The sequence below is a fragment of the Staurois parvus genome, unplaced genomic scaffold (assembly GCF_062004578.1).
Source record: "Staurois parvus isolate SC_StPar_1 unplaced genomic scaffold, SC_StPar_1.0 ptg000347l, whole genome shotgun sequence".
NCBI classification, from domain to species: domain Eukaryota; kingdom Metazoa; phylum Chordata; class Amphibia; order Anura; family Ranidae; genus Staurois; species Staurois parvus.
Window position 1 is genome coordinate 4707319 of NW_028318143.1, and position 25277 is coordinate 4732595.

A 25277-nucleotide genomic window follows, 5' to 3' on the forward strand; every position below is an offset into this window, starting at 1 on the left:
TTTAAGTGACAACTTTGTGTAAAAAACAAATTGTTTTTTAATTTTCCAAAAATGTTTGGCAAAACACAAAATCTTCCATGGACTCAACATGCCCCTCAGCAAATTCCTTGGGGTGTCTACTTCCCAAAAAGGGGTCATTTGGGGGGGTTGTACTGCCCTGGCATTTAAGCACCTCAAAAAATGTGATAGGCAGTCAAAAGAGTAAAGACTGCGTAAATTCCCGTATATATACCATAGTTTGTAACTTTCACACCAGCCAATAAATATACAAGTATTGGGATTTGTTTTTACCAAAGACCTGGAGCAGAATACATTTTGGTATTCATTTGTGACTAAATTTGAGATTATTGGATAATTTTTATAACAGAAATGAGAAAATGTGGGGTTTTTTTCTACATTTTCTGTCTTTTTCATTTATATCACAAAAAATAAAAGTCCCAGTAGTGATCAAATATCACCAAAAGAAAGCTCTATTTGTGTGAAAAAAGGACATAGATTTTGTTTGGGTACCTCATGTTTGTATGACCGCGCAATTACCAGTTGAAATACAGCAGCACTGAATAGCAAAAAATGGCCTGGTCGGGAATGGGGGTAAATCTTCTGGAGGGCAAGTAGCTGATGTGAAGCTTTCATTTCTTTGAGTTGATTCATTTTTTGTATCTTTTGTAAACAATTTAGGAAAGCTTTATTGTAATTTCTTTCAAGATGAAATCAGTATTATTTTGATCCATATTTGCAGGGCCTTTTAATGGCATGGGGCCCATAGGCCTGTGCCTACTCTGCCTACTTGGTAATCTAGCACTGGCTCTAACTATGTAAGCATACACTTATAAATGATTGAGCCTGGGGTGTCACACTGGGTGGGGGCTGCAAAGCAGTAGTAAGAAAACACCCGTTTGCCATGGCTGCCTACACCTCATCCTACTCAACTGACATGACATCAGCATAGGAGACTCACTTGGTCATGTTTCTTGAAAGGCAGTCCTTCCGACAGATCTCTCCCATTCCCGGGAAATGGTTAATCCTCTGAAATCATAAGGAAAAGAAAACACTGGTGAATAATATATGAGCAGCCTTCTTCAACAAGGTTAAGTATAGTAAAGTAAAGCACCCACTAAGGAATCCACTTCCACTGACCTTTTTCCATATCATCATTGCTCTTTGTATTAGGTAAAGTGTATCTAAACCCAAAAAACAAAAATGTAATATAGTGCAGCTTACTAGTAATGAAATGTGGTGGCTGCATTAGTTTTCTTTTTTGCATTTTTTTTTTGTATTCTAAAGCGAGCAAAATCCTCTCTTGTATTAAAAGAGGTATAGACTCCAGAAAAAGATATCATATCACCCCAGTACAAATCATTAGTAAGACCTCATCTGGAATATGCAGTTCAGTTTTTGGCACCAATTCACAAAAAGAACATTGGGGAACTGGAGAAAGTACAGAGAAGGGCAACCAAACTGATACGAGGCATGGAGGAGATCAGCTATGAGGAAAGATTAGAGGAACTGAATTTATTCTCTTGAGAAGAGGAGATTAAGGGGGGATATGATCTCCATGTATAATACATAAGGGGGGATATGATCTCCATGTATAATACATAAGGGGGGATATGATCTCCATGTATAATACATATGAGGGGATATGATCACCATGTATAATACATAAGGGGGATATGATCACCATGTATAATACATAAGGGGGGATATGATCTCCATGTATAATACATAAGGGGGGATATGATCTCCATGTATAATACATAAGGGGGATATGATCTCCATGTATAATACATAAGGGGGGATATGATTTCCATGTATAATACATAAGGGGGGATATGATCTCCATGTATAATACATAAGGGGGGATATGATCTCCATGTATAATACATAAGGGGGATATGATCTCCATGTATAATACATAAGGGGGGATATGAACACCGTGTATAATACATAAGGGGGATATGAACACCATGTATAATACATAAGGGGGATATGATCTCCATGTATAATACATAAGGGGGATATGATCACCATGTATGATACATAAGGGGGGATATGATCTCCATGTATAATACATAAGGGGGATATGATCTCCATGTATAATACATAAGGGGGAATGTGATCTCCATGTATAATAGATAAGGGGGGATATGATCACCATGTATAATACATAAGGGGGGATATGATCACCATGTATAATACATAAGGGGTATATGATCTCCATGTATAATACATAAGGGGGAATGTGATCTCCATGTATAATACATAAGGGGGGATATGATCACCATGTATAATACATAAGGGGGGATATGATCTCCATGTATAATACATAAGGGGGATATGATCTCCATGTATAATACATAAGGGGGATATGATCTCCATGTATAATACATAAGGGGGGATATGATCTTCATGTATAATACATAAGGGGGGATATGATCTCCATGTATAATACATAAGGGGGGATATGATCTCCATGTATAATACATAAGGGGGGATATGATCACCATGTATAATACATAAGGGGGGATATGATCTCCATGTATAATACATAAGGGGGGATATGATCTCCATGTATAATACATAAGGGGGGATATGATCTCCATGTATAATACATAAGGGGGATATGATCTCCATGTATAATACATAAGGGGGATATGATCTCCATGTATAATACATAAAGGGGAATATGATCTCCATGTATAATACATAAGGGGGATATGATCTCCATGTATAATACATAAGGGGGATATGATCTCCATGTATAATACATAAGGGGGGATATGATCTTCATGTATAATACATAAGGGGGGATATGATCTTCATGTATAATACATAAGGGGGGATATGATCTTCATGTATAATACATAAGGGGGGATATGATCACCATGTATAATACATAAGGGGGGATATGATCTCCATGTATAATACATAAGGGGGGATATGATCTCCATGTATAATACATAAGGGGGGATATGATCACCATGTATAATACATAAGGGGGGATATGATCTCCATGTATAATACATAAGGGGGGATATGATCTCCATGTATAATACATAAGGGGGGATATGATCTCCATGTATAATACATAAGGGGGGATATGATCACCATGTATAATACATAAGGGGGGATATGATCTCCATGTATAATACATAAGGGGGGATATGATCTCCATGTATAATACATAAGGGGGATATGATCTCCATGTATAATACATAAGGGGGATATGATCTCCATGTATAATACATAAGGGGGGATATGATCTTCATGTATAATACATAAGGGGGATATGATCTCCATGTATAATACATAAAGGGGAATATGATCTCCATGTATAATACATAAGGGGGATATGATCTCCATGTATAATACATAAGGGGGATATGATCTCCATGTATAATACATAAGGGGGGATATGATCTTCATGTATAATACATAAGGGGGGATATGATCTTCATGTATAATACATAAGGGGGGATATGATCTTCATGTATAATACATAAGGGGGGATATGATCTCCATGTATAATACATAAGGGGGGATATGATTTCCATGTATAATACATAAGGGGGGATATGATCTCCATGTATAATACATAAGGGGGGATATGATCTCCATGTATAATACATAAGGGGGATATGATCTCCATGTATAATACATAAGGGGGGATATGAACACCGTGTATAATACATAAGGGGGATATGAACACCATGTATAATACATAAGGGGGATATGATCTCCATGTATAATACATAAGGGGGATATGATCACCATGTATGATACATAAGGGGGGATATGATCTCCATGTATAATACATAAGGGGGATATGATCTCCATGTATAATACATAAGGGGGAATGTGATCTCCATGTATAATAGATAAGGGGGGATATGATCACCATGTATAATACATAAGGGGGGATATGATCACCATGTATAATACATAAGGGGTATATGATCTCCATGTATAATACATAAGGGGGAATGTGATCTCCATGTATAATACATAAGGGGGGATATGATCACCATGTATAATACATAAGGGGGGATATGATCTCCATGTATAATACATAAGGGGGATATGATCTCCATGTATAATACATAAGGGGGATATGATCTCCATGTATAATACATAAGGGGGGATATGATCTTCATGTATAATACATAAGGGGGGATATGATCTTCATGTATAATACATAAGGGGGGATATGATCTCCATGTATAATACATAAGGGGGGATATGATCTCCATGTATAATACATAAGGGGGGATATGATCACCATGTATAATACATAAGGGGGGATATGATCTCCATGTATAATACATAAGGGGGGATATGATCTCCATGTATAATACATAAGGGGGGATATGATCTCCATGTATAATACATAAGGGGGATATGATCTCCATGTATAATACATAAGGGGGATATGATCTCCATGTATAATACATAAAGGGGAATATGATCTCCATGTATAATACATAAGGGGGATATGATCTCCATGTATAATACATAAGGGGGATATGATCTCCATGTATAATACATAAGGGGGGATATGATCTTCATGTATAATACATAAGGGGGGATATGATCTTCATGTATAATACATAAGGGGGGATATGATCTTCATGTATAATACATAAGGGGGGATATGATCACCATGTATAATACATAAGGGGGGATATGATCTCCATGTATAATACATAAGGGGGGATATGATCTCCATGTATAATACATAAGGGGGGATATGATCACCATGTATAATACATAAGGGGGGATATGATCTCCATGTATAATACATAAGGGGGGATATGATCTCCATGTATAATACATAAGGGGGGATATGATCTCCATGTATAATACATAAGGGGGGATATGATCACCATGTATAATACATAAGGGGGGATATGATCTCCATGTATAATACATAAGGGGGGATATGATCTCCATGTATAATACATAAGGGGGATATGATCTCCATGTATAATACATAAGGGGGATATGATCTCCATGTATAATACATAAGGGGGGATATGATCTTCATGTATAATACATAAGGGGGATATGATCTCCATGTATAATACATAAAGGGGAATATGATCTCCATGTATAATACATAAGGGGGATATGATCTCCATGTATAATACATAAGGGGGATATGATCTCCATGTATAATACATAAGGGGGGATATGATCTTCATGTATAATACATAAGGGGGGATATGATCTTCATGTATAATACATAAGGGGGGATATGATCTTCATGTATAATACATAAGGGGGGATATGATCACCATGTATAATACATAAGGGGGGATATGATCTCCATGTATAATACATAAGGGGGGATATGATCTCCATGTATAATACATAAGGGGGGATATGATCTCCATGTATAATACATAAGGGGGGATATGATCACCATGTATAATACATAAGGGGGGATATGATCTCCATGTATAATACATAAGGGGGGATATGATCTCCATGTATAATACATAAGGGGGGATATGATCTCCATGTATAATACATAAGGGGGGATATGATCACCATGTATAATACATAAGGGGGGATATGATCTCCATGTATAATACATAAGGGGGGATATGATCTCCATGTATAATACATAAGGGGGATATGATCTCCATGTATAATACATAAGGGGGATATGATCTCCATGTATAAATACATCAGTGGTTCATATAGTGAACTCGGTGTAGAGCTATTCATCCTGAGGTCATCACAGAGGACAAGGGGGCACTCTTTACGTCTGGAGGAAAAGAAATGTAATCTCCAAACGCGGAAGGTTTATTCACAGTAAGAGCTGTGAAAATGTGGAATAGACTCCCTCAAGAGTTGGTTCTGGCCAGCTCAGTGGATTGCTTTAAAAATGGCCTGGATTCTTTCCTAGATACACAGAATATAACTGGATACTAATATTTATCGGGGGATCAGGCGGGCATTTTTTTCCCTGCAGGAGCAAATTGGATCGTGCTTTGCTGCAGTTTTTTTGCCTTCCTCTGGATCAACTGTGGGTATAAGATTATAACTTTTTTTTTTTTAATGGTTGAACTGGATGGACTTTTGTCTTTTTTCAGCCAGACTAACTATGTAACTATGTATATGTAACCTGGTACTCCTGCCAATAATACCCTTCCTGTCCTGGGGGGGGCAACGCTCACCCTAGGACACTCTATCTATGGAGAAGAAGCATAATCACCCTAGGCTGCATTTGGACTAGAGAACATCTTCTCATCTCCACAACACCGGGGGCTTGTTTTGTAGTTCACAGAACTGGAAAGGCTAATAACATTGCTTGCATTTTTAGTTTGAAACAAGTCATTTCAAGTGCACTGGATTTCTGGCAGGATAAACAGGTATTTTTCTGTACTTGCAAAAAATGTACTGAGCATGGAAAAAAAAAGAGTTAAAGTGTTACTAAACCCCTGACTCTGCATTCACTATACCTGGTCTCCCACAGTACATAGAACATCCTTTCAGATGCAGTCACTGTTTGGAAGTGCCATTCAGGCAGACACAGCACCCATGGCTGCCTGAATACAATAACTGGCAATGGACATTCCTCCATCCCTGCTGTTAGCATGGATCGGGAGATTCATTGATTGATTTTCTCTCATTCAGGCTCCATTTACACTTGTGTGACCCCCAAGTTGCACGATTTCCAGTGAGACTTTGGAATGTAGCTTTGATGCGACTTTACACTCTCTGGCACTCAAGTCTCATCAAAGTAGTAAAGGAACCTTTTCAAAGTCACAGTGACTTTGAAGTGTTACTAAACCCCTGACTCTGCATTCACTATGTCTGGTCTCCCCGGACCCTGCATTCACTATATCTGATCTCTCCAGACCCTGCATTCACTATATCTGGTCTCCCCAGACCCTGCATTCACTATATCTGATCTCCCCGGACCCTGCATTCACTATATCTGGTCTCCCTGGACCCTGCATTCACTATATCTGGTCTCCCCGGACCCTGCATTCACTATATCTGGTCTCCCCGGACCCTGCATTCACTATATCTGGTCTCCCCGGACCCTGCATTCACTATATCTGGTCTCCCCTGACACTGCATTCACTATATCTGGTCTCCCAGGACCCTGCACTTACTATATCTGGTCTCCCCAGACCCTGCATTTACTATATCTGGTCTCCCACAGTACACAGAACATGGAAATGCAATTATTTTAGTAATTATAAACCGCTAAATGCCTTTTCTCATCAGCAATTACAGCAGACTTGTGACTTCTATCAGTGTCCAGCAGAGCACTGGTTAAAGCTTGTAGAAGTTTTCCCTTTCTCCCCTGATTGTCCTACGAGGCTGAAGGACCCCTGACCCTCTGTCTGGACAGCACTGATTGGCCCTGTGCTCATCACATGCACTCTCCCAAGAAAAAAAAAACACTCTATCAATACACACCAAATTGAGCATGTCCAGCTTGCCCCCAGAGCTCTGCTCTATCAGCAGATGGATTGGGGACAGTAGAGGAAGTGGAGGATCACAGAAGACAGGATCAAACAGCCTTTTACATAATGCAGAGGATTAGCCCCTTAGATTCCACAGTGAGTACAACAAGAATGCTTTACTGCATATACAGACTGGTTTTACTGTTGTGGGTTTAGTAACACTTTAATATGGTCACCATTTACATGGGCTGGTAATCTGCAATAAATTACATTTACGTGCTTGCGTTTATATATCGTTCAACTCAATATGTCCATGGCTACTATAGTGTATTGCTACTATATTGTAAAATTTTGAAAAAAATCCTATTGATGCTACAGCCAGTACAACATATGCAACATATGAGTGTTGTAAGAAACAAGCTTGTTCAACGGAACAACACAAAGAGCAACTGTGCAAAGTGTGGTAACCAGGGGCTTGACCATGGCCAGAGCAGACCATGCAACTGCTAGAGGGCAAAAACTGTCAGTCAACTATACAGTGCTTTATGCTGGTAACAATCATGTTTGACAGATAATCTTGAATAAAATTAACATACAGTCAGGTCTATAAATATTTATACATCGACACAATTCTAACATTTTTGGCTCTATACACCACCACAATGGATTTGAAATGAAAAGAACAAGATGTGCTTTAACTGCAGACTGTCAGCTTTAATTTGAGGGTATTTACATCCAAATTAGGTGAACGGTGTAGGAATTACAACAGTTTGCATATGTGCCTCCCTCTTGTTAAGGGACCAAAAGTAATGGGACAGAATAAAAATCATAAATCAAACTTTCACTTTTTAATACTTGGTTGCAAATCCTTTGCAGTCAATTACAGCCTGAAGTCTGGAACACATAGACATCACCAGACGCTGGGTTTCATCCCTGGTGATGCTCTGCCAGGCCTCTCCTGCAACTGTCTTCAGTTCCTGCTTGTTCTTGGGGCATTTTCCCTTCAGTTTTGTCTTCGGCAAGTGAAATGCATGCTCAATCGGACCCATCGGACCCATCTTCCTAAAATCTATACTAAATCTGCAGCATTCTGCACTATTCAAACCACAATTTCCAAGGAGAAGCACGGGGCTGCTGTTAGAAATCACAGGGCCTCATACAGCCAGCCTGACAGAGCCCTCTTCCCCAACAAAAAAATAAAAACACTGTTTACTATGCTTCAGTTATGAATGAACACAGTGAGATATGGGTATTGATCACTCATTGTGTTCATTTAGGAAAGGAAGGGGCTTGCAGCTGCTGGTGGCAAGGAGAGGAGGGAAGTCAGCAGCACTGCAAGGGTGGGGGGCTTAGGTCGCAGTGGAAAGGTATTCTGCACAGGGAGGGTGATGGTGTGGTGGTGAGGGCGGGGGGGGGTGGGATTTGGCAATTAGTGGAATCGATCCCCTGTATGGCTCTCTACTGCAGCTGAAAGACAGTGGGAGAGGAGAAGAAGCCAACTATCAGCTGGCTGTAATTGCCCCCCACTGTGCCGATCACCATCCCTGCCCACATCCTATTCATCCAGATGCCCGGGCCCCTCTGCTGGCCTGGGCCCTGTACAGGAGGACTGGTGGTACCCCCTTATCCACAGCCCTGGAGAAGCACCCTGCTCTGTCAGCCAAGATTAATTAAGCTCCTTCTATAGCAGTGTTTCTCCACCACGCTTCCATGGAGCCCTAGGGTTCCTCCAGAGGTTGTTAGGGGTTCCTTGAGCAATGAGCAATTTCTGCCTGTCTGAGAAGTTCCCACTGACACCTTTTATCTCTTTAGTTATCTGTAAGGGGGTAATTCTTCCAATGACCACAAGTGTAAGGAGCATTCATTCCACTGACCTTCACACTAAAGTATTACGAGTTGTAGATATAGTCACTTTTAACAGGGGTTCCCTGAAATTTCAAGGGTTCCTCCATGTTGAAAAGGTTGAGAATGGCGGTTCTATAGAATACCAGTCCCTCCTTCCAAGTCCCACTCTATAGCTCCACCCAGCTGGGTTTGCTCCCTGAAGTTGAATCTTGTTCCCAGAGTCATTAGGACTCATTCAGAGGGCTCTGACTTGCCCATTAGGTTTTAGGCATCCAGCTCACGACTCTCCTCTAGTTGTTCCAGGATTGCTGCAGCTGCTCCTACTGAATTCTGTACACTTCTCCTGGGACTTCTGCCCTGAGTAGGGCCTTGCTGTGCGCTCTGCATGTGCATGAGTGTGGGGTAGTTGTCTCCCATGTCCCATCTGCAGCTAGGCATCTCCCAACCAGCTTTTATATGGGCGCTGACCACACCGATCATATCACTAAGGAGCGACTTCTCTAAAAGGGGAGCGATCATCTGCTGATAGCCTTCCCCTCTACCATGCCACAATGAGAACAGAGCCATCTACTGGCCAACTAGCTAACTGCACAAGCCACCAGCAACATAACAACCAATGACGCTCTAGGACAGTATGCTTGGCGTCATTCGTTACCGGCCCACCCACATCATTGCAACTCATGATGCTGATCCATTGCAGGAGGCAAGCAGGGCCACCGCCAGCATCCAGGGGAGGACAGAAGTCTGGATCCTCCAGATCTGGAGTCAAAACTCGATGTAGAGTTATGCACTTTAAGGTCATCACAGAGGACAAGGGGGCACTTTTTACATCTGGAGGAAAAGAGATTTAATCTCCAAATACAGAAAGGTTTCTTCACAGTAAGAGCGGTGAAAATGTGGAATAAACTCCATCTAGAGCTGGTTCTGGTCAGCTCAGTAGATTGTTTTTAAAAAGGCCTGGATTCTTTTCCAAATGTATATAATATTATTATTATTATTATTATTATACAGTATTTATAAAGCGCCAATAGTTCGCTCAGCGCTGTACATTACAAAGGGGGACAGAACATGTGTCAGAACAATACCAATACAATGCAAAACATGAGGGGATTGAGGGCCCTGCTCTTTCGAGCTTACAATCTAGGAGATAATATATATATAATAATATAAAATATATAATAATATAACTTGATACTAAAATTTATAAATTAAGTTGATCCAGGGAATATCTGCTTGCCTCTTGGGGGATCAGGAGGAGTTTTTTCCCCTGCTGGAGAAAATAAGATCATGCTTTTTTGGGATTTTTTGCCTTCCTCTGAATCAACTGTGGGCATAGGATTTTGAATATAGGATTGTATAATTTTTTTTTACCCTGGTTTTTTTTTTTCACACTGATGCAGTGCAGGAAACACTGCAAATCCTATGCATTTCCAGCACCGCATTGCAATCACATGGCGTTCATGCGATCTGCTGCAGGTGTCAATGTTAAATTAATGACACCACGAAACAGGTCGCAAAACGCAGTGCGATTGCCAGAAATAGCATTGCATGGGTGAGAACAGCCATGCGATGCTATTCAGGTGCGAGTAAACAAAAAGGGTCCTGCAGCTTTTTGGTGTGAATGCAATGTGAGCCAAACAAAATGTATGGCTCAAATTGCACTGCACAGACATCACAGGAATGTGGTGCGATTTATGTGTGAATTACATGTGGTGTCCCGTATGTAATTAGTGAGAACCCAGTCTAATGGTTGGCCTAGACCGGGTGTCGGCAACCCGCGGCTCCAGAGCCGCATGCGGCTCTTTTTCACCTTTGCTGCGGCTCCGGAGCACACTGCCCACCAGGTGACAGGCAATAGGGTTGCCGTAGCTCAGTGGTCGGCAAGCCGCGGCTCTTTTAACCTCCCTGGCGGTTTTCCCGAGTGTAGCTCGTGGTAGAATTTCTATACCACGAGCTACACTCAGGCTTACCATGCGGCGCTGCTCTGGGGGTCCCTGCAGCACTTACCTTGTCCTTCGTTCCCGCGATGTGTCCACTGCAGCGTCCCCGGCCATCTCCTCCGGCCGATGCCGGCATCCGGCTTCTGTGTTCCGGTCCCCGTGACGTCGGGACGTACGGGCGCCGCCGGCGGCGGGAAATTTAAAAAATTTAAAAAATGTCTTTTTTTTTTTTCAATTTTCAATAGTAAAACATTGCTGTTTCACCCCATTTCACATACATATTGTCCCGAGTGCTTTGTCCTGTGCCCTGCCTGCATTTTGTCTGTTCTTTCTGCCTGGAAACTTAGAAAAGTCCATGGCGTCCAAAAAGCGTCCCTTTAGGTCAAAAGCGGTTTTAGACCGGCTAGAGAACAGCGATAGTAAATCAGAACCACTTGCAGAATTGAGTGATAATGATTTGTGGGGAAATTTTCCTAAAAATTACAGCCTACAATAAAAAACTATTTCCATGCGAAAAAATGGTACCGCTTTCAGCACAAAAAATCGGAAGGAATCATACCGCCAGGGAGGTTAATGCAGCTCTTCTGTGTGCCGGGCGCCCGCTCCCCTCCCTCCTCTCGGGCGGCCGCCCCAAAAGTCAGGACTCTGCAGCTAGCCTAGCAATGGGCAAACTACGGCCCGGCGGACCTTATAATCCGGCCCGCGGAGCGTGGCAAACATTGGCTGTCAGGATGTAGGCGGGGCAGCGTGACGAACTCCTCTCCTCTCACAGTCCGCCCTGAACTGCGCGGGAACACGGCGAGAGGAACGCGCGGAGTACAGGTAAGTGAATTGACACAATATGGGAATGAATTACTATAGGGGGGATGAATTACTATAGGGGGGATGAATTACTATAGGGGGGATGAATTACTATATGGGGGATGAATTACTATAGGGGGGATGAATTACTATATGGGGGATGAATTACTATAGGGGGGATGAATTACTATAGGGGGGATGAATTACTATGGGGGATGAATTACTATATGGGGGATGTATTTTCAGTTTTAAAAATGTGGCTCTCAAAATAAATTTTAATCGTGGTTTTGGCGAGATTTGGCTCAGTTGAAAAAAAAGGTTGCCCACCACTGACCTAAGGCTATGATTGTGATTATGGCGATACACTGTGGCCCTGATTAACCCTTTGCTTACTGGGCCCTTAAACCCCCTTCATGACCAGAGCGCTTTTTGCAATATATGCAGTGTCGGATTTGTTTTAAATGTTTGCAATGGTTTTGCGGCTCCCAGTCTTTTTTTCCCTCTCGGAAACGGGTCCAAGTGGCTCTTTATGTCTTAAAGGTTGCAGACCCCTGGCCTAGACGGACACGCGTCTTTTTTCAACCGAAGTTTAACTATGTAACTATTTCATTACATAAAAAGGGCTCTGATGTGAAGAGGGGACTGTGTGATTGGGAGCCTCTATGATAGGGAGACTGTGTGATGGAGGGAATCTGATGTGATGGCAGGACTCTAGCATACAGGAGTGACGTGACATATAGGGGGGAGTTCTGATGTATAGGGAGGACTCTGACGTTTAGGGGTAACTTTGACATGATTGGGGACCTCTGATGTAATGGAGGGGTCTTTGATGTGATGGGGGACCTCTGGTCTGATGGGGTGGGGGGCTCTAAATAGATGGGGGAAGCAGTAAAGCATGCTTGTTATTCTCACTGTGGAACCTAAGGGGTTAATCCTCTGCATTCTGTAAAAAGGCCATTTGGTCCTGCTTTCTCTGCCCCTCCACTTGTTCAACTGTCCACCCGATAAGACAGACTGAACCCGTAGTCACATGTACATGCTCAGTTTGGTGTGTATTGCTAGAGGTTTTTTTTTTTCTTGGGAGAGTGCATGTGATCAGCACAGGGCCAATCAGCCTTGTCCAGACAGAGGGTCAGGGGTTTTGCATCCTCCTAGAGCAGAAAAAAAACTCCTCCTACAAGCTTTAACCAGTGCTCTGCTGAAGTCACAAGACTGCTCTAACTGCTGATGAGAAAAGGCACTTAGCAGTTTATATCTACTAAAATAATTGCATTTCCATGTTGTGTGTACTGTGGGAGACCAGATATAGTGAATGCAGGGTCTGGGGTTTAGTAACACTTTAATTTAATCAAGGTGGTTGTGTGGATTGTCCCAGGCTCAGGTTTCCCATTGATAATACATTTACAATATTTTAGACTGGGGTTCCTCGGGATTCTGCATACTTTTAAAGGGTGACGCAACTGAAAAAAGGTTGAGAAATGCTGATATACAGTGTAGTTTAGGAACCTCTTTGGGTACTATGAAGGCAACACATACAGTATTCTGCATAGCTAGAGCAGTGTTTCTTCGACTATGGGTCATGCCCCAAATTGGGTCCCGGACTTGTGAGTAATGAGTTGTCACTTGACTGTGTAGCCTAGTCTAGGCACAGAATCAGTGGATCAGTGGCAAGTATTATACCACATTGACTATAAATGACACATATGGAGAATTACAGCACATGCGAGGCAGAGGACAGAGGGAATTTCACAAAGTCAGAGCTCTGGTGTACAGGGACTGCAAAAGTCTGGTACCAGCAGGTGACAACACGCCATCTGCTTTGTATGCTTAGCTCCCCTTGGACTGTAAAGCCAACCAGAGGAAACAGTAGACTGCTGCACATTCCCTGAGCTGCAGAGAGTCCTAAGACTTCCCTCAGCTTTCACTGGTTTTGCTCCCTCTTTTAATTCTTTTGTTGGGTTCATCCTCAAGTGCCAGAAGTAACAAAAAAGATAAAAGAAGTTTAGTGTAAATGTTCAGTTCCCCTTCTTACTCTTCGGATAGGTCCAGGGGTTACTTATGACACATACAGTAGATCTTTGCAGTCCTTCCCATACCTGATAATTCCTGAGCTCTGCAATCTTCTCATGTTGTACGGCACAATCACTCCAGATAAGATTCGCCGTTTCATCATCATCCCGGCTTTTCACAAAATGCATCTCTTCAATTACCTGACGGACTGCAAGAAGCAGGGAACACTAATGAAAGGCCTTAATATGATCTTAAAGTCGACTTTATTACATACGTTGGTTCAGCTTGGCACAGAGGAATGATTTAGAATAATTTCCTTTAGGGACTAATAAAGTATTCTGAATCTGAACCTGAACCTGGGAGGACAGGAGGTGACATCACAATATTCACCACGTCCAACTGGAGAATACCTTGTATTCACTGGAAAAAATACAAGGCATTCCATAAATGGCGACTGTGCCGTATGAGCAACCCAGTGTGCAGAGGGGAAGCCACAGAACCTAAGGAGGACCTGGAAAATTTTGGCTATCACCAACTACTACAGTGATATCAGCTTCCCTAGAAGCCCATCAGGTAAGAAACATGGATACTTAAATTGTGCCAAGCTGGATCAATGAACCTATATAATAAATATCATACTCAGCTCATAATTCAGCTTTGAAGTGGTTGTAAACCCTTACATATACCCAGTGAACTGACTATGCTTAGGTGATACATAGAGATAAACAAATCCTCCTACATAAGTTGTAGCTGTTTATCTGCGTCTATTTCTTTTGTACAGTCACTCAAAGTTCAGAATTTACACAGCATTTCTGAGCTTCAGAAAACAAGGAGGGAGCTGGAGTTACATTCTGCAGAGCTCAGTAAGATCTGATTGGAGGGAAGGGAAACACACCCCCCTCACACAGCATGCAGGAACAGAGCTGAGGCTGTCAATCTGGTGGAGGTCCCTCTCCTGTCACCATTTTTCTCTTGGTGTCAGGAAAACTTGTCAGATGTGATTCATGCTGATAGCAGAAGAACAAAGCATCTGAAAGAAATGACAAATAGTGCTCTGGATTGAGACAAGTATACACCATACCGGGATATGCTTTGTTCATGTTTTATGTCTGAGGTTTACAACTACTTTAAAGTAAAATATAATAAGTAATAAGACCGTTTTTCCATTTGTGACATATCTATTATAACCTGTTGTTCAAATTGAATATTTAACACAAGTCAGCCAATCAAAACAGTGCTGACATGGATAGTTATATCGTGGAAGCTGGATCAATGTAGGCTGGCAATAAAAAAAATGTAAATTCACCTTAAAGGGACAGTAATCGATATCCTTATTCTACAAAAATAATCCATACTTACAGTATCTACTTACTGGCCCTGTAATAATTTCGTTTGCTAAAGTACTATGTATCATAAAAAAATGGTCATGTCTTTTTCTTTTAAAAATTATTTTCTAAGCCTTTCATTTCATCTTTTTTTCATTCTCAGCCCTGCTGAACTCCATCCCCTCTTAGACACTTTGGGGGGAATTTACTAAAACTGGTGCACTCAAAATCTGTTGCACATCTGTATGGAAACCAATCAGCTTCCAAGTTTTATTGTCAAAGCTTAATTGAACAAGCTGAAGGTAGAAGTTGATTAGTTAGAAGGCACAGCTGCACCAGATTTTGGGTGCACCAGTTTTAGCAAATTTCCCCCTTTGGGCTCCTTCACACGAACGTTCCGATAGGGTGCACCTGCCCATTTTTGAGGTGGACTCGATTGAAACTTCCATTCTCCTCTATGGAGAGGTGGGTGTAAACGGACATGTGTCTGTTTAAACCCGCCGACATCCAATCCAATCCACCAAAGAGGGACGAATGGGGATCCAATTCCCCTGTCGTCCGTCAGATCGGATGAAAGCAGACAGGCGGTCCGTTTTCATCCGACCGTCCATTGAGGAGAGTGAGCAGCTCTGTGTCTGCTCTGCAGCAGCGGAGGGGACACAGACCTGTCATCCATTTGCTCAGTGGGGATTAGTGGAGAGAATCCTTGCTGAGCAAACGGATCTGCTAAACAGGTCCGCTCCGTGTGAAAAAGCCCTTTCTGTCTACATGCAATCGATGCAGTTTTGGCTGCACATCATTCTAATGGTTACAACAGAGTGTTGACTTGCATGACTCTTAATTTGAAGCACATGTGACAGGGTGACAACATAGGAGCACAATTGGGAGACAGGGACAGAGGGTTGTCACTCCGTAACAGGAAAAACCTGAACAAGAACCTTCATAGCAGAATTACTAGGTAATATTTTAAGGAAAGCTACAGATTTTAAAAGACTGAAATGTCAGCATGTATAGGATTATCATATGAGATTTCTATGCATAGTTATCTAGAACCGTTTAAGGTTTGCTAAAAAAAAGAAAATTGAGAAGTCCGAGGTTCCTATTTCTATCCATTATTCTTGCATTGGGACAACCCATTGCTGAAATCACCTTAATGATAACCTGCTGTTCTGGGTGCACAATTAGGGCCCATTCAAACCAGAAAAGTACATATAACTGCTCATTTTTTCCTTCTACCTATGCATGCATTTGATGCCATTTTACATGCAGATGACGTGTACTTTTCTATGTGCATTTGACCAGTAAGGTCACTCACGTAGACAGCAGGACTGAGCCGAACTGACAGCGCCTGTTGAGGGGGCAGAATACGGCCTTGTCATGTTATGCCCAAGCAGGAAGGTGCCCAAGGAAGCAGCAAGCCCTACGTTTTCCCTCCTAGTCAGGAATCTTTCCCTGCCACTAGTTCTGTCCCTACCAAACGGGGTACCTGTCCTAACTTTACCAACTTGCAACAATGCATGCCAAACCTGCAGCCAGGGCCTTAAAAAGGCTCTGCCTGGCCCAAGATGGCTGCTAAAGTCACATGGAGCTGCAGCATTCAATAAGATAGCTTCCCCAGTGACAAAGGAAACCACAGAGGAACCCTGTACCCCTTGACTTCCTCTCCAACTGCTGTGGAAAAGCACCACCTACACTGGAGAAACTAGCCTGCACCTGCCTACACTTTTAACTGGGCTCATACACCAAGGGGGTGGTAAGGTCTGCCTAGTCATGTGATCACTATGATTGGCTGTCACCGTGGTCACATGATCAGGAGCCAGTCCTGTCCAATCATTAATGCAGACTGAGAGCTGTCTTGAGCTGTCAGTGAGTGCGCACTCAGCACAAAAACCTCTACCATCCATAGAAGCACATTCTTTACGTGAGCAGCAAGATATTAATACCTGTTGCAATGCATAAACACGTGTCTTGATGTGCTGCCATTGATTTCTGTGGGCCTCTCAATGCAATAAAACACAGAAAAAAAACTGAAATGTATTTTTTAAATCACACTGCAGTGCTGAGATGGAACAGACACTATCAAATGTAACTATTAAATATCAAAACATTGATTCAAGCATACTATTCAGTCTCAGGTCACTTAAAGTGGAACTTCACTCTCTCAATCAACATTGACTATTTTGAATCCTTATGCTGCTAGCAGTAGTAAATAGATAGGAAAGTACAGTCAGGTCCATAAAGATTGGGACATCGACACAATTCTAACATTTTTGGCTCTATACACCACCACAATGGATTTGAAATGAAACTAACAAGATGTGCTTTGACTGTCAGCTTTAATTTGAGGGTATTTACATTCAAATCAGGTGAATGGTGTAGGAATTACAACAGATTGCAAATGTGCCTCCCACTTGTTAAGGGACCAAAAGTAATGGGACAATTGGCTTCTCAGCTGTTCCATGGCCAGGTGTGTGTTATTCCCTCATTATCCCAATTACAATGAGCAGATAAAAGTTCCAGAGTTCATTTCAAGTGTGCTATTTGCATTTGGAATCTGTTGCTGTCAACTCTCAAGATGAGATCCAAAGAGCTGTCACTATCAGTGAAGCAAGCCATCATTAGGCTGAAAAAACAAAACAAACCCATCAGAGAGATAGCAAAAACATTAGGCGTGGCCAAAACAACTGTTTGGAACATTCTTAAAAAGAAGGAACGCACCGGTGAGCTCAGCAACACCAAAAGACCCGGAAGACCACGGAAAACAACTGTGGTGGATGACCAAAGAATTCTTACCCTGGTGAAGAAAACACCCTTCACAACAGTTGGCCAGATCAAGAACACTCTCCAGGAGGTAGGTGGATGTGTGTCAAAGTCACCAATCAAGAGAAGACTTCACCAGAGTGAACACAGAGGGTTCACCACAAGATGTAAACCATTGGTGAGCCTCAAAAACAGGAAGGCCAGATTAGAGTTTGCCAAACGACATCTAAAAAAGCCTTCACAGTTCTGGAACAACATCCTATGGACAGATGAGACCGAGATCAACTTGTACCAGAGTGATGGGAAGAGAAAAGTATGGAGAAGGAAAGGAACTGCTCATGATCCTAAGCATACCACCTCATCAGTGAAGCATGGTGGTGGTAGTGTCATGGCGTGGGCATGTATGGCTGCCAATGGAACTGGTTCTCTTGTATTTATTGATGATGTGACTGCTGACAAAAGCAGCAGGATGAAGTCTGAAGTGTTTCGGGCAATATTATCTGCTCATATTCAGCCAAATGCTTCAGAACTCATTGGACGCTGCTTCACAGTGCAGATGGACAATGACCCAAAGCATGCTGCAAAAGCAACCAAAGAGTTTTTTATGGGAAAGAAGTGGAATGTTATGCAATGGCCAAGTCAATCACCTGACTTGAATCCGATTGAGCATGCATTTCACTTGCTGAAGACAAAACTGAAGGGAAAATGCCCCAAGAACAAGCAGGAACTGAAGACAGTTGCAGTAGAGGCCTGGCAGAGCATCACCAGGGATGAAACCCAGCGTCTGGTGATGTCTATGCGTTCCAGACTTCAGGCTGTAATTGACTGCAAAGGAATTGCAACCAGGTATTAAAAAGTGAAAGTTTGATTTATGATTATTATTCTGTCCCATTACTTTTGGTCCCTTAACAAGTGGGAGGCACATATGCAAACTGTTGTAATTCCTACACTGTTCACCTGATTTGGATGTAAATACCCTCAAATTAAAGCTGACAGTCTGCAGTTAAAGCACATCTTGTTCGTTTCATTTCAAATTCATTGTGGTGGTGTATAGAGCCAAAAATGTTAGAATTGTGTCGATTTCCCAGTATTTATGGACCTGACTGTATATCATATTTACTTGTTTTAAACTGTTTTTTGCATTTCTTCAGTTGCTTTCTGTATTCCATGCCTAGGCAAATGATGTCATACATACCAACAGTCTTCAGAAGGGGAAGAGGGTTTTCTCAGCACACGTTCCTGCCTGCATGCCTGAGCTAAGGGCAGATGGATTCCAGAAAGTAAATGCAAATACATGAATCACCTGCCCTTACTCAAGATGGCCAAGGCTAGAAATGCTAGGGAGGTGTTTTTCAAAGTGATTTCCCATCAAAATAAAGCATGGAGTCATAGATGGATGGAGAGTTTGCTTTTAATATTAAAGTGGAGTTCCAGTGACACTGAAAAAAACTGACGTTGCTTCCTTTTAAAAAACAGACACACACCTGTCTCTCGATCCCGCTGTGTCCTCCCCGTAGCTCGTTTCTCCAGTCGTCCTGTGTCCCCAGCATCTTCAGTCTAGGCACCCGTCTGTGACAGCTTGCGGCTTCACAGCCGGGTGCCCACTGCACATGAGCGAGAAGCGCTGCACTTTCTGAATGGTCCTGTAGTCTTCTGGGACCTGTCACGTGTCCCAGAAGACTACAGGGAGGGAGGTGGGAGGACAAATTCTACTTCTAATCACCTAGGCAATCGCAGCAGAAGTGGGAGTGGGTACCTGTCAATTTCGGGTACCCACTCCCCGAAGGTGCCAATCCTCGGGGAGCAGGGGGAGCAGTCCTTAAAGCAGAATTTCCCCTTCTGGGTGGAGCTACGCTTTAAAAACAAAATAAATAGAGTTCCACTTTAAGAAGACACGCAGGCACTCAATGAAGTTGGACAAGAAGTGGTGTAACCTTAAGCTACGCAGGAGGTTCTTTACTGTTAGAGCGATAAGGATGTGGAACTCCCTTTCACAATTGGTGGTGTCAGTGGGAAGCGTTTCAATTTCTACAGTGACATGGACTCCGGAGTGCTTTTCTTAAGCAAGGGTATATTGGGTGAGAATGACTATATCCAACTACCAGTTATGTCTACGGTAAAACAAAAAAGGACACCCACATCCCCTTACCGATCTCATATTTAGTTCCAGAAACGTTTGCTGTGATGACTCCATTTTTCCTCTTCTTCCTGATCTTTCTCCTGTTGGAACCATTGGACTGATAAGGCAAAGCTGAACCCAAGGACAAGCTGGACGACGCATGGCGATCTTACAAACAAGAAATAAAATACAGTTAGTGTTCAATTTTGGAACCGTAATGTCACTTACCTGGTACTCACCCACTGACAAGTAAAAGGGATTAAGGGACAGATATTGGAGCTGCCATTGCTTAATTGCTTACCTTGCAGTAAGGTTGGCATATACTGTAGTATGTCCCCCCCCCCCTTTCAAAATGACCTAATGTTTACAGCCTATGTTTAAGTAAAAGCTTAAAGAAAAAAAAATCAGAACGGGGACAGTATTTCATTTTAATGAGAAGTGTCCCTTGTGCTGGTGCCGGCTGCATAGTTGATATGTGAAGCCCCCCACCAAATACCCCCCACCCACCTATAGCCTTAATACGAACAAGCACTTGCTCATGGTGCCCTTTCTGCCTCCTTCTCCATTCATAGAAGCTGTAGTATAGCTTCTATGAATGAAACGTGATCTATGAATTGAGGAGGGGGACCTTTTATTCATCTGCCCATCTTCCATTCATAGTTTGCTTTTCTTTCATTGAATCTTTAGTACAGCATGTATGAATGGAGAAGGTAGGAGCAAAGGAAAGGCAGGCATAGTGGGCACTTTTGATGACTGCAGGTCCAGCGCTCGTATTAACCCCTGCAGCACCAGAATATTACAGCTAAAGGGTATGGGGGGGGGGGAGCAGAGGACTTTGGATTTCAACTATGATAGCTGGCACAATGGACACGTTCCATTAAAAGTAAGTAGCATCCCTTGTGCTGATTTTTTTAACCTAAACATAGGCTTTAATGTGTTAGTTACAAAATGTGCCTGAGAAGAGAAAAGTTAGATTTATACTTACTTTACCCAATCTTTCTTATCATTGGGTGTGACTTTGTTAATTTGTTGACTACATAAATGAAGTAAATACATACAAGCATAAACAAAACACATTGGCCTTAGGCCCCTTTCAGGTGGGGCGGACCCGTCAGCGGATCCGCTTGCTCATTGGGGGATCTCTCCGCTGATCCCCGCTGAGCAAGGGGATGACAGGTCTGTGTCCGCTCCGCTGATGCAGAGTGGACACAGACACAGCCCGTTGTTTTCTATGGGGTGGTAAGATGGAAACAGACCGCCTGTTCGTTTCCATTCGACTATCATCCAATCCGATCCACCAGACAGATGGTGAACAGATCCCCTTCCATCTGTTTTTAGCATACAAGATCGGATCAGATGCCAGCGGGGGACAACAGACATATGTCCGCTGACACCTACCCCTCCATAGAGAGCTATGGATGGTTCGATTCAGTCTGCCTGAAAAAGTGACAGGCAGACCCGATCAGACCGTCAGTATGAAAGGGGCCTTATGTTTCAAAATGGATACTCAGACTATATTTTTGGAAGATATCTGGGGATTGTAGGGCAGGCAAATATTCACATTCCAATGTCTTGTGAGATTTCAGCTGCTTAGTATTCCCTAAGATCTACCAGGAAGGAGCATGACGTCACTCTTTCGTAGGTTCCACGTGCAGAAAATGGGGGTAAGGTAAGTATCAATCTAACTTTTTTATCTACAAGTACATTTTGAAACTAATAATATAAGGTTGTTTTTTTTTAAAGGGAATGGATCCTGACAGAATAGGTGGACCTAGAATTTTACTGCAAAGACTGCTTTAAGGTTATATGCTCCAGGGCTGTCATTCTACTTCTGGTTTTCATTGAACATTTGTTGGAATTACTTTATATGTAGATCCATGCATATAAACACTAAACAAAATACACTGTAACCACAATGTTACAATATATTTATGATTAGAGCCTGTAACCACTGTTTGCAGGCTTCATTCACACAGGAGCTGTGGTCCTGAAATGCACAGCAAAATTTGATAGCTGGGAGCTGCTGATTTCTGTTGTGAGGTTCTAAGGGGAGGTACAAGCAATGCCTTCAATTTGCCGCTGAGCAGCCTATTGGCACATTGTTACTCAATATTGGATCTAATATAGATCTGTTATTTCACTATTTTCTGTGAGTCCACACATTTTACACTCACTGTGAGTCCACACATTTTACACTGTGCTGAGCCCTGATGAGGGGTGAGTGGTGTTGCCCATTAAATGCATTGGTTGTTTTTATAGGACTTATTAACCAACAATTAAAATGGCCTTGGACTCTCATCTGGTTTTGGTCTGATGCTCCTTTCTGTATTTCTGTGGTTTCAGATGAAGTCCAGTTTGCTATGCCAAACCAGGCACACTCTATAGTACTTAAATAGCCAGTAGTAACACAAACCACATAAATCAAAACCAAACAGATGGCAAACCTATGCCTACTTATGTCTACTTTTGCCAGGATGGCTGCTAACCATCTGTTGTTTTAAGACAGCTTCTGTTCAGTACTTGTTGCTGATATGTGTTTGTATGATGGTGGTGGGTAAATTAGATTGCAAGCTCCCCAGGGTAAGGGACCACACAGGTTGTTGTCTTCACATAACCGAAGTAAATAAATACATACAAGCATAAACATCACACATAGGCCTTATGTTTTAAAATAGATACCCAAAGACTTGCTGAAAAGGAACTGTACATGTTAGCACAACCAACCAATGAGATTCAAGTGGTCATTTTCTACATGCAGGTAAGAAAAAGAATGGAAGAATCTTGTTGGTTGCTATGTGCAACATAGGCCCTTTAATTTTACTTTGTATGCATACACTCTGTCCTATCTATTAGAAAGCCTGAAGGAAGGTTGCGTGTCCATAGCAACCAGTGCAGTAAAGGAGAACCTGGTTTCTATGGAAAGTATTCCTCTCACATGCTATAATAAAAAAACACAAATATTTTGGAATTGTAATGAGATGAGTGAAATGCAAAAACACAGATGTCGTACCAGACTCATTGGGCAAGGATGGCATGATGGCCAGTGAAACAGCAATGTAGAGTCAAAGGGACACAGTGGACATCCGTACCCAGCTCACATGAACCGCTCGTCATATCATCTCTGGAAATTTCCCCAATGGCATCACAAGATTACTCAGGTGGAACCTAAAGAGAAAAAAAAATAAGAGTTAGTGGCCCCAACCAGTGGTTTACAAGTCACCTGTAGCTGGCAGATCCCATGGATGTCACATGTTCCAATCTCTCAATTTCCAGTAGATTAGAGGTATGTCCTATGGCTAGCCATAGATTTTGACCTGATTGAAAAAAAAAACTGATTACCCATCCACGCATGTTATTAAAAAAAAAATTTGTGAGCAGTCCCCTTCGACAGAAGTTGATTGTTAGATTGACTTCTGTCAAGCGGGAATGGCCATAGATGGATTGAAATTCAGCTGGTCCCTGCTGAACTGGCCGGATTTCGATCCATCTATGGCCCGTATAACTGCATGACTTTTAGTTAGCCCAAGCATTGTATATCATAAACAATAGTTCTTAAAATAAGGGTTTACTACCTTTTATTGAATATCAGTGCTGTTTGGCCTTTTTTCACTTGGGGGGGGGATTTTCTACTTTCCCCAGAGTACAGCTTTAAGCTGCCAGACTTCAGAACTAGTCTGGGAGGGACTTTCAGATCCTAATCACAAAAATGTTTTGTGTCCTGCCACAGGCCTATTAAACTGCTTTCTCTATGAAATGCTGTAGCTGGGAAGTAAGGAAACAGTAAGGTAATGGTGTAAATACCCCTTAATTGTTCTCTGCAGAAGAGATTCCGGAAGAATGCACTTCCTCTTCTATCACCATAAAAAAAAAATCAATTCTACCTTAAAGAAACAAAGACGTTACTCTGATACAAGATAAGCTTTCTTTTCCTGGCCGTCATCCTCGTCTTTAATTGACTAGGCTCGGCCATAAATCCAGAGCGGGCACAAGGCCACTTCACTCTATCCCATTGGACGGAGCAGGACTGCAGTGCAGTACAAATATCAATACCTAAGTGAGTCCTGTTTAAAAGAGTCCGCGGACTCTGATATAATTCTTCATAACAGTGTCCATCTAAAGTTTCATTTTATTTTATATCATGGCAACATATTCCCAAGCATTATACAGAGAACACCAGGCAACTGACATCAGCTCCTGTCTGAGCTCACTGACTCATTTCTATAACATGAGCAAACACTAAGGTCAATTCTGAGTGGAAGCTGCAGAAAGTTGGCCAATAGATGACCATTTTCTGACCTACAAGCTTTGAGCTGGAACTTCATTGGGTCTATGCATTCTTCTCCCCACTCTTCAATACTGCCCAAACAGGAATGCATGCGTGGGTTCCTGTTAAGGGTAGAAGCTGGGCCAACTTAAAGCCCAACTCCAGTCAATAAAAAAGTTTTCCCATGCAGTGGGGCTGTTCCCACACTGCAAGGGTTAATTGCTTGTTTTTGTCTAGGGAGCAGGAGAAAGGTGACACACTTACCTGATCCTCAGCTCCTCCAGCACAAGACACCTCCAACACCCCCCCGCAGTCTAGCAGACTTGAGCAGTGGACTGTTCCGAACGTCATCAACCCATGACATGAGGACGTCCAGAACAGTCCACCTCTTGTTCGTGGGGGAGTGCTGTTTGCCACTAGAGCAGAGGATCGGGTGAGTATAAGCTTTTTTGTCATCCTTACAGCTGCATAGGAAAACTTTTTTTTTGCCCAGAGTTGAGCTTTTGGTGTCAATAAAAAGCTTAAGATTAAGATTGAACTCAAGGAATATTTTGTATTGTATACTTGTACATATGTGCAGTTAAGTCTTCCCACCTGCAGGTGGCCTAGTGCCATTGTTGCTTGGGAAGGGGAGTCTTGTGAGCAGACTGATCCCTTATGAGTCCATCTAGTGCTCCAAGAGGGGAAGTGATCTGCTTGAACAGAAAACTCTCGAGAGACTTTGGCAGCCATCATAGTTGAGGGAACCTTTTAAATAAGGGGACCCATGTAATTTTGGTACGCTTCTGG

General features: G+C 42.3%; 1 protein-coding gene across 2 annotated transcripts in view; it reads right to left on the bottom strand.

Moving 5' to 3' along the window:
- The window catches only part of TTLL7 (tubulin tyrosine ligase like 7), a 289604-nt gene that overhangs the window by 207972 nt on the left and 56355 nt on the right, over positions 1 to 25277 (bottom strand). The window contains exons 2-5 of one of the 2 annotated variants that reach the window (XM_089684390.1): positions 23314 to 23389; positions 20255 to 20392; positions 14107 to 14228; positions 959 to 1026 (exon numbers count right to left, since the gene is read on the bottom strand). In XM_089684390.1, the coding sequence (XP_089540516.1) occupies positions 959 to 1026; positions 14107 to 14228; positions 20255 to 20392; positions 23314 to 23338 (353 nt within the window). In that variant the 5' untranslated portion in view covers positions 23339 to 23389. Of the gene's footprint in view, positions 1 to 958; positions 1027 to 14106; positions 14229 to 20254; positions 20393 to 23234; positions 23390 to 25277 lie in introns of both variants that reach the window. The other variant, XM_089684389.1, reaches the window with a different exon arrangement.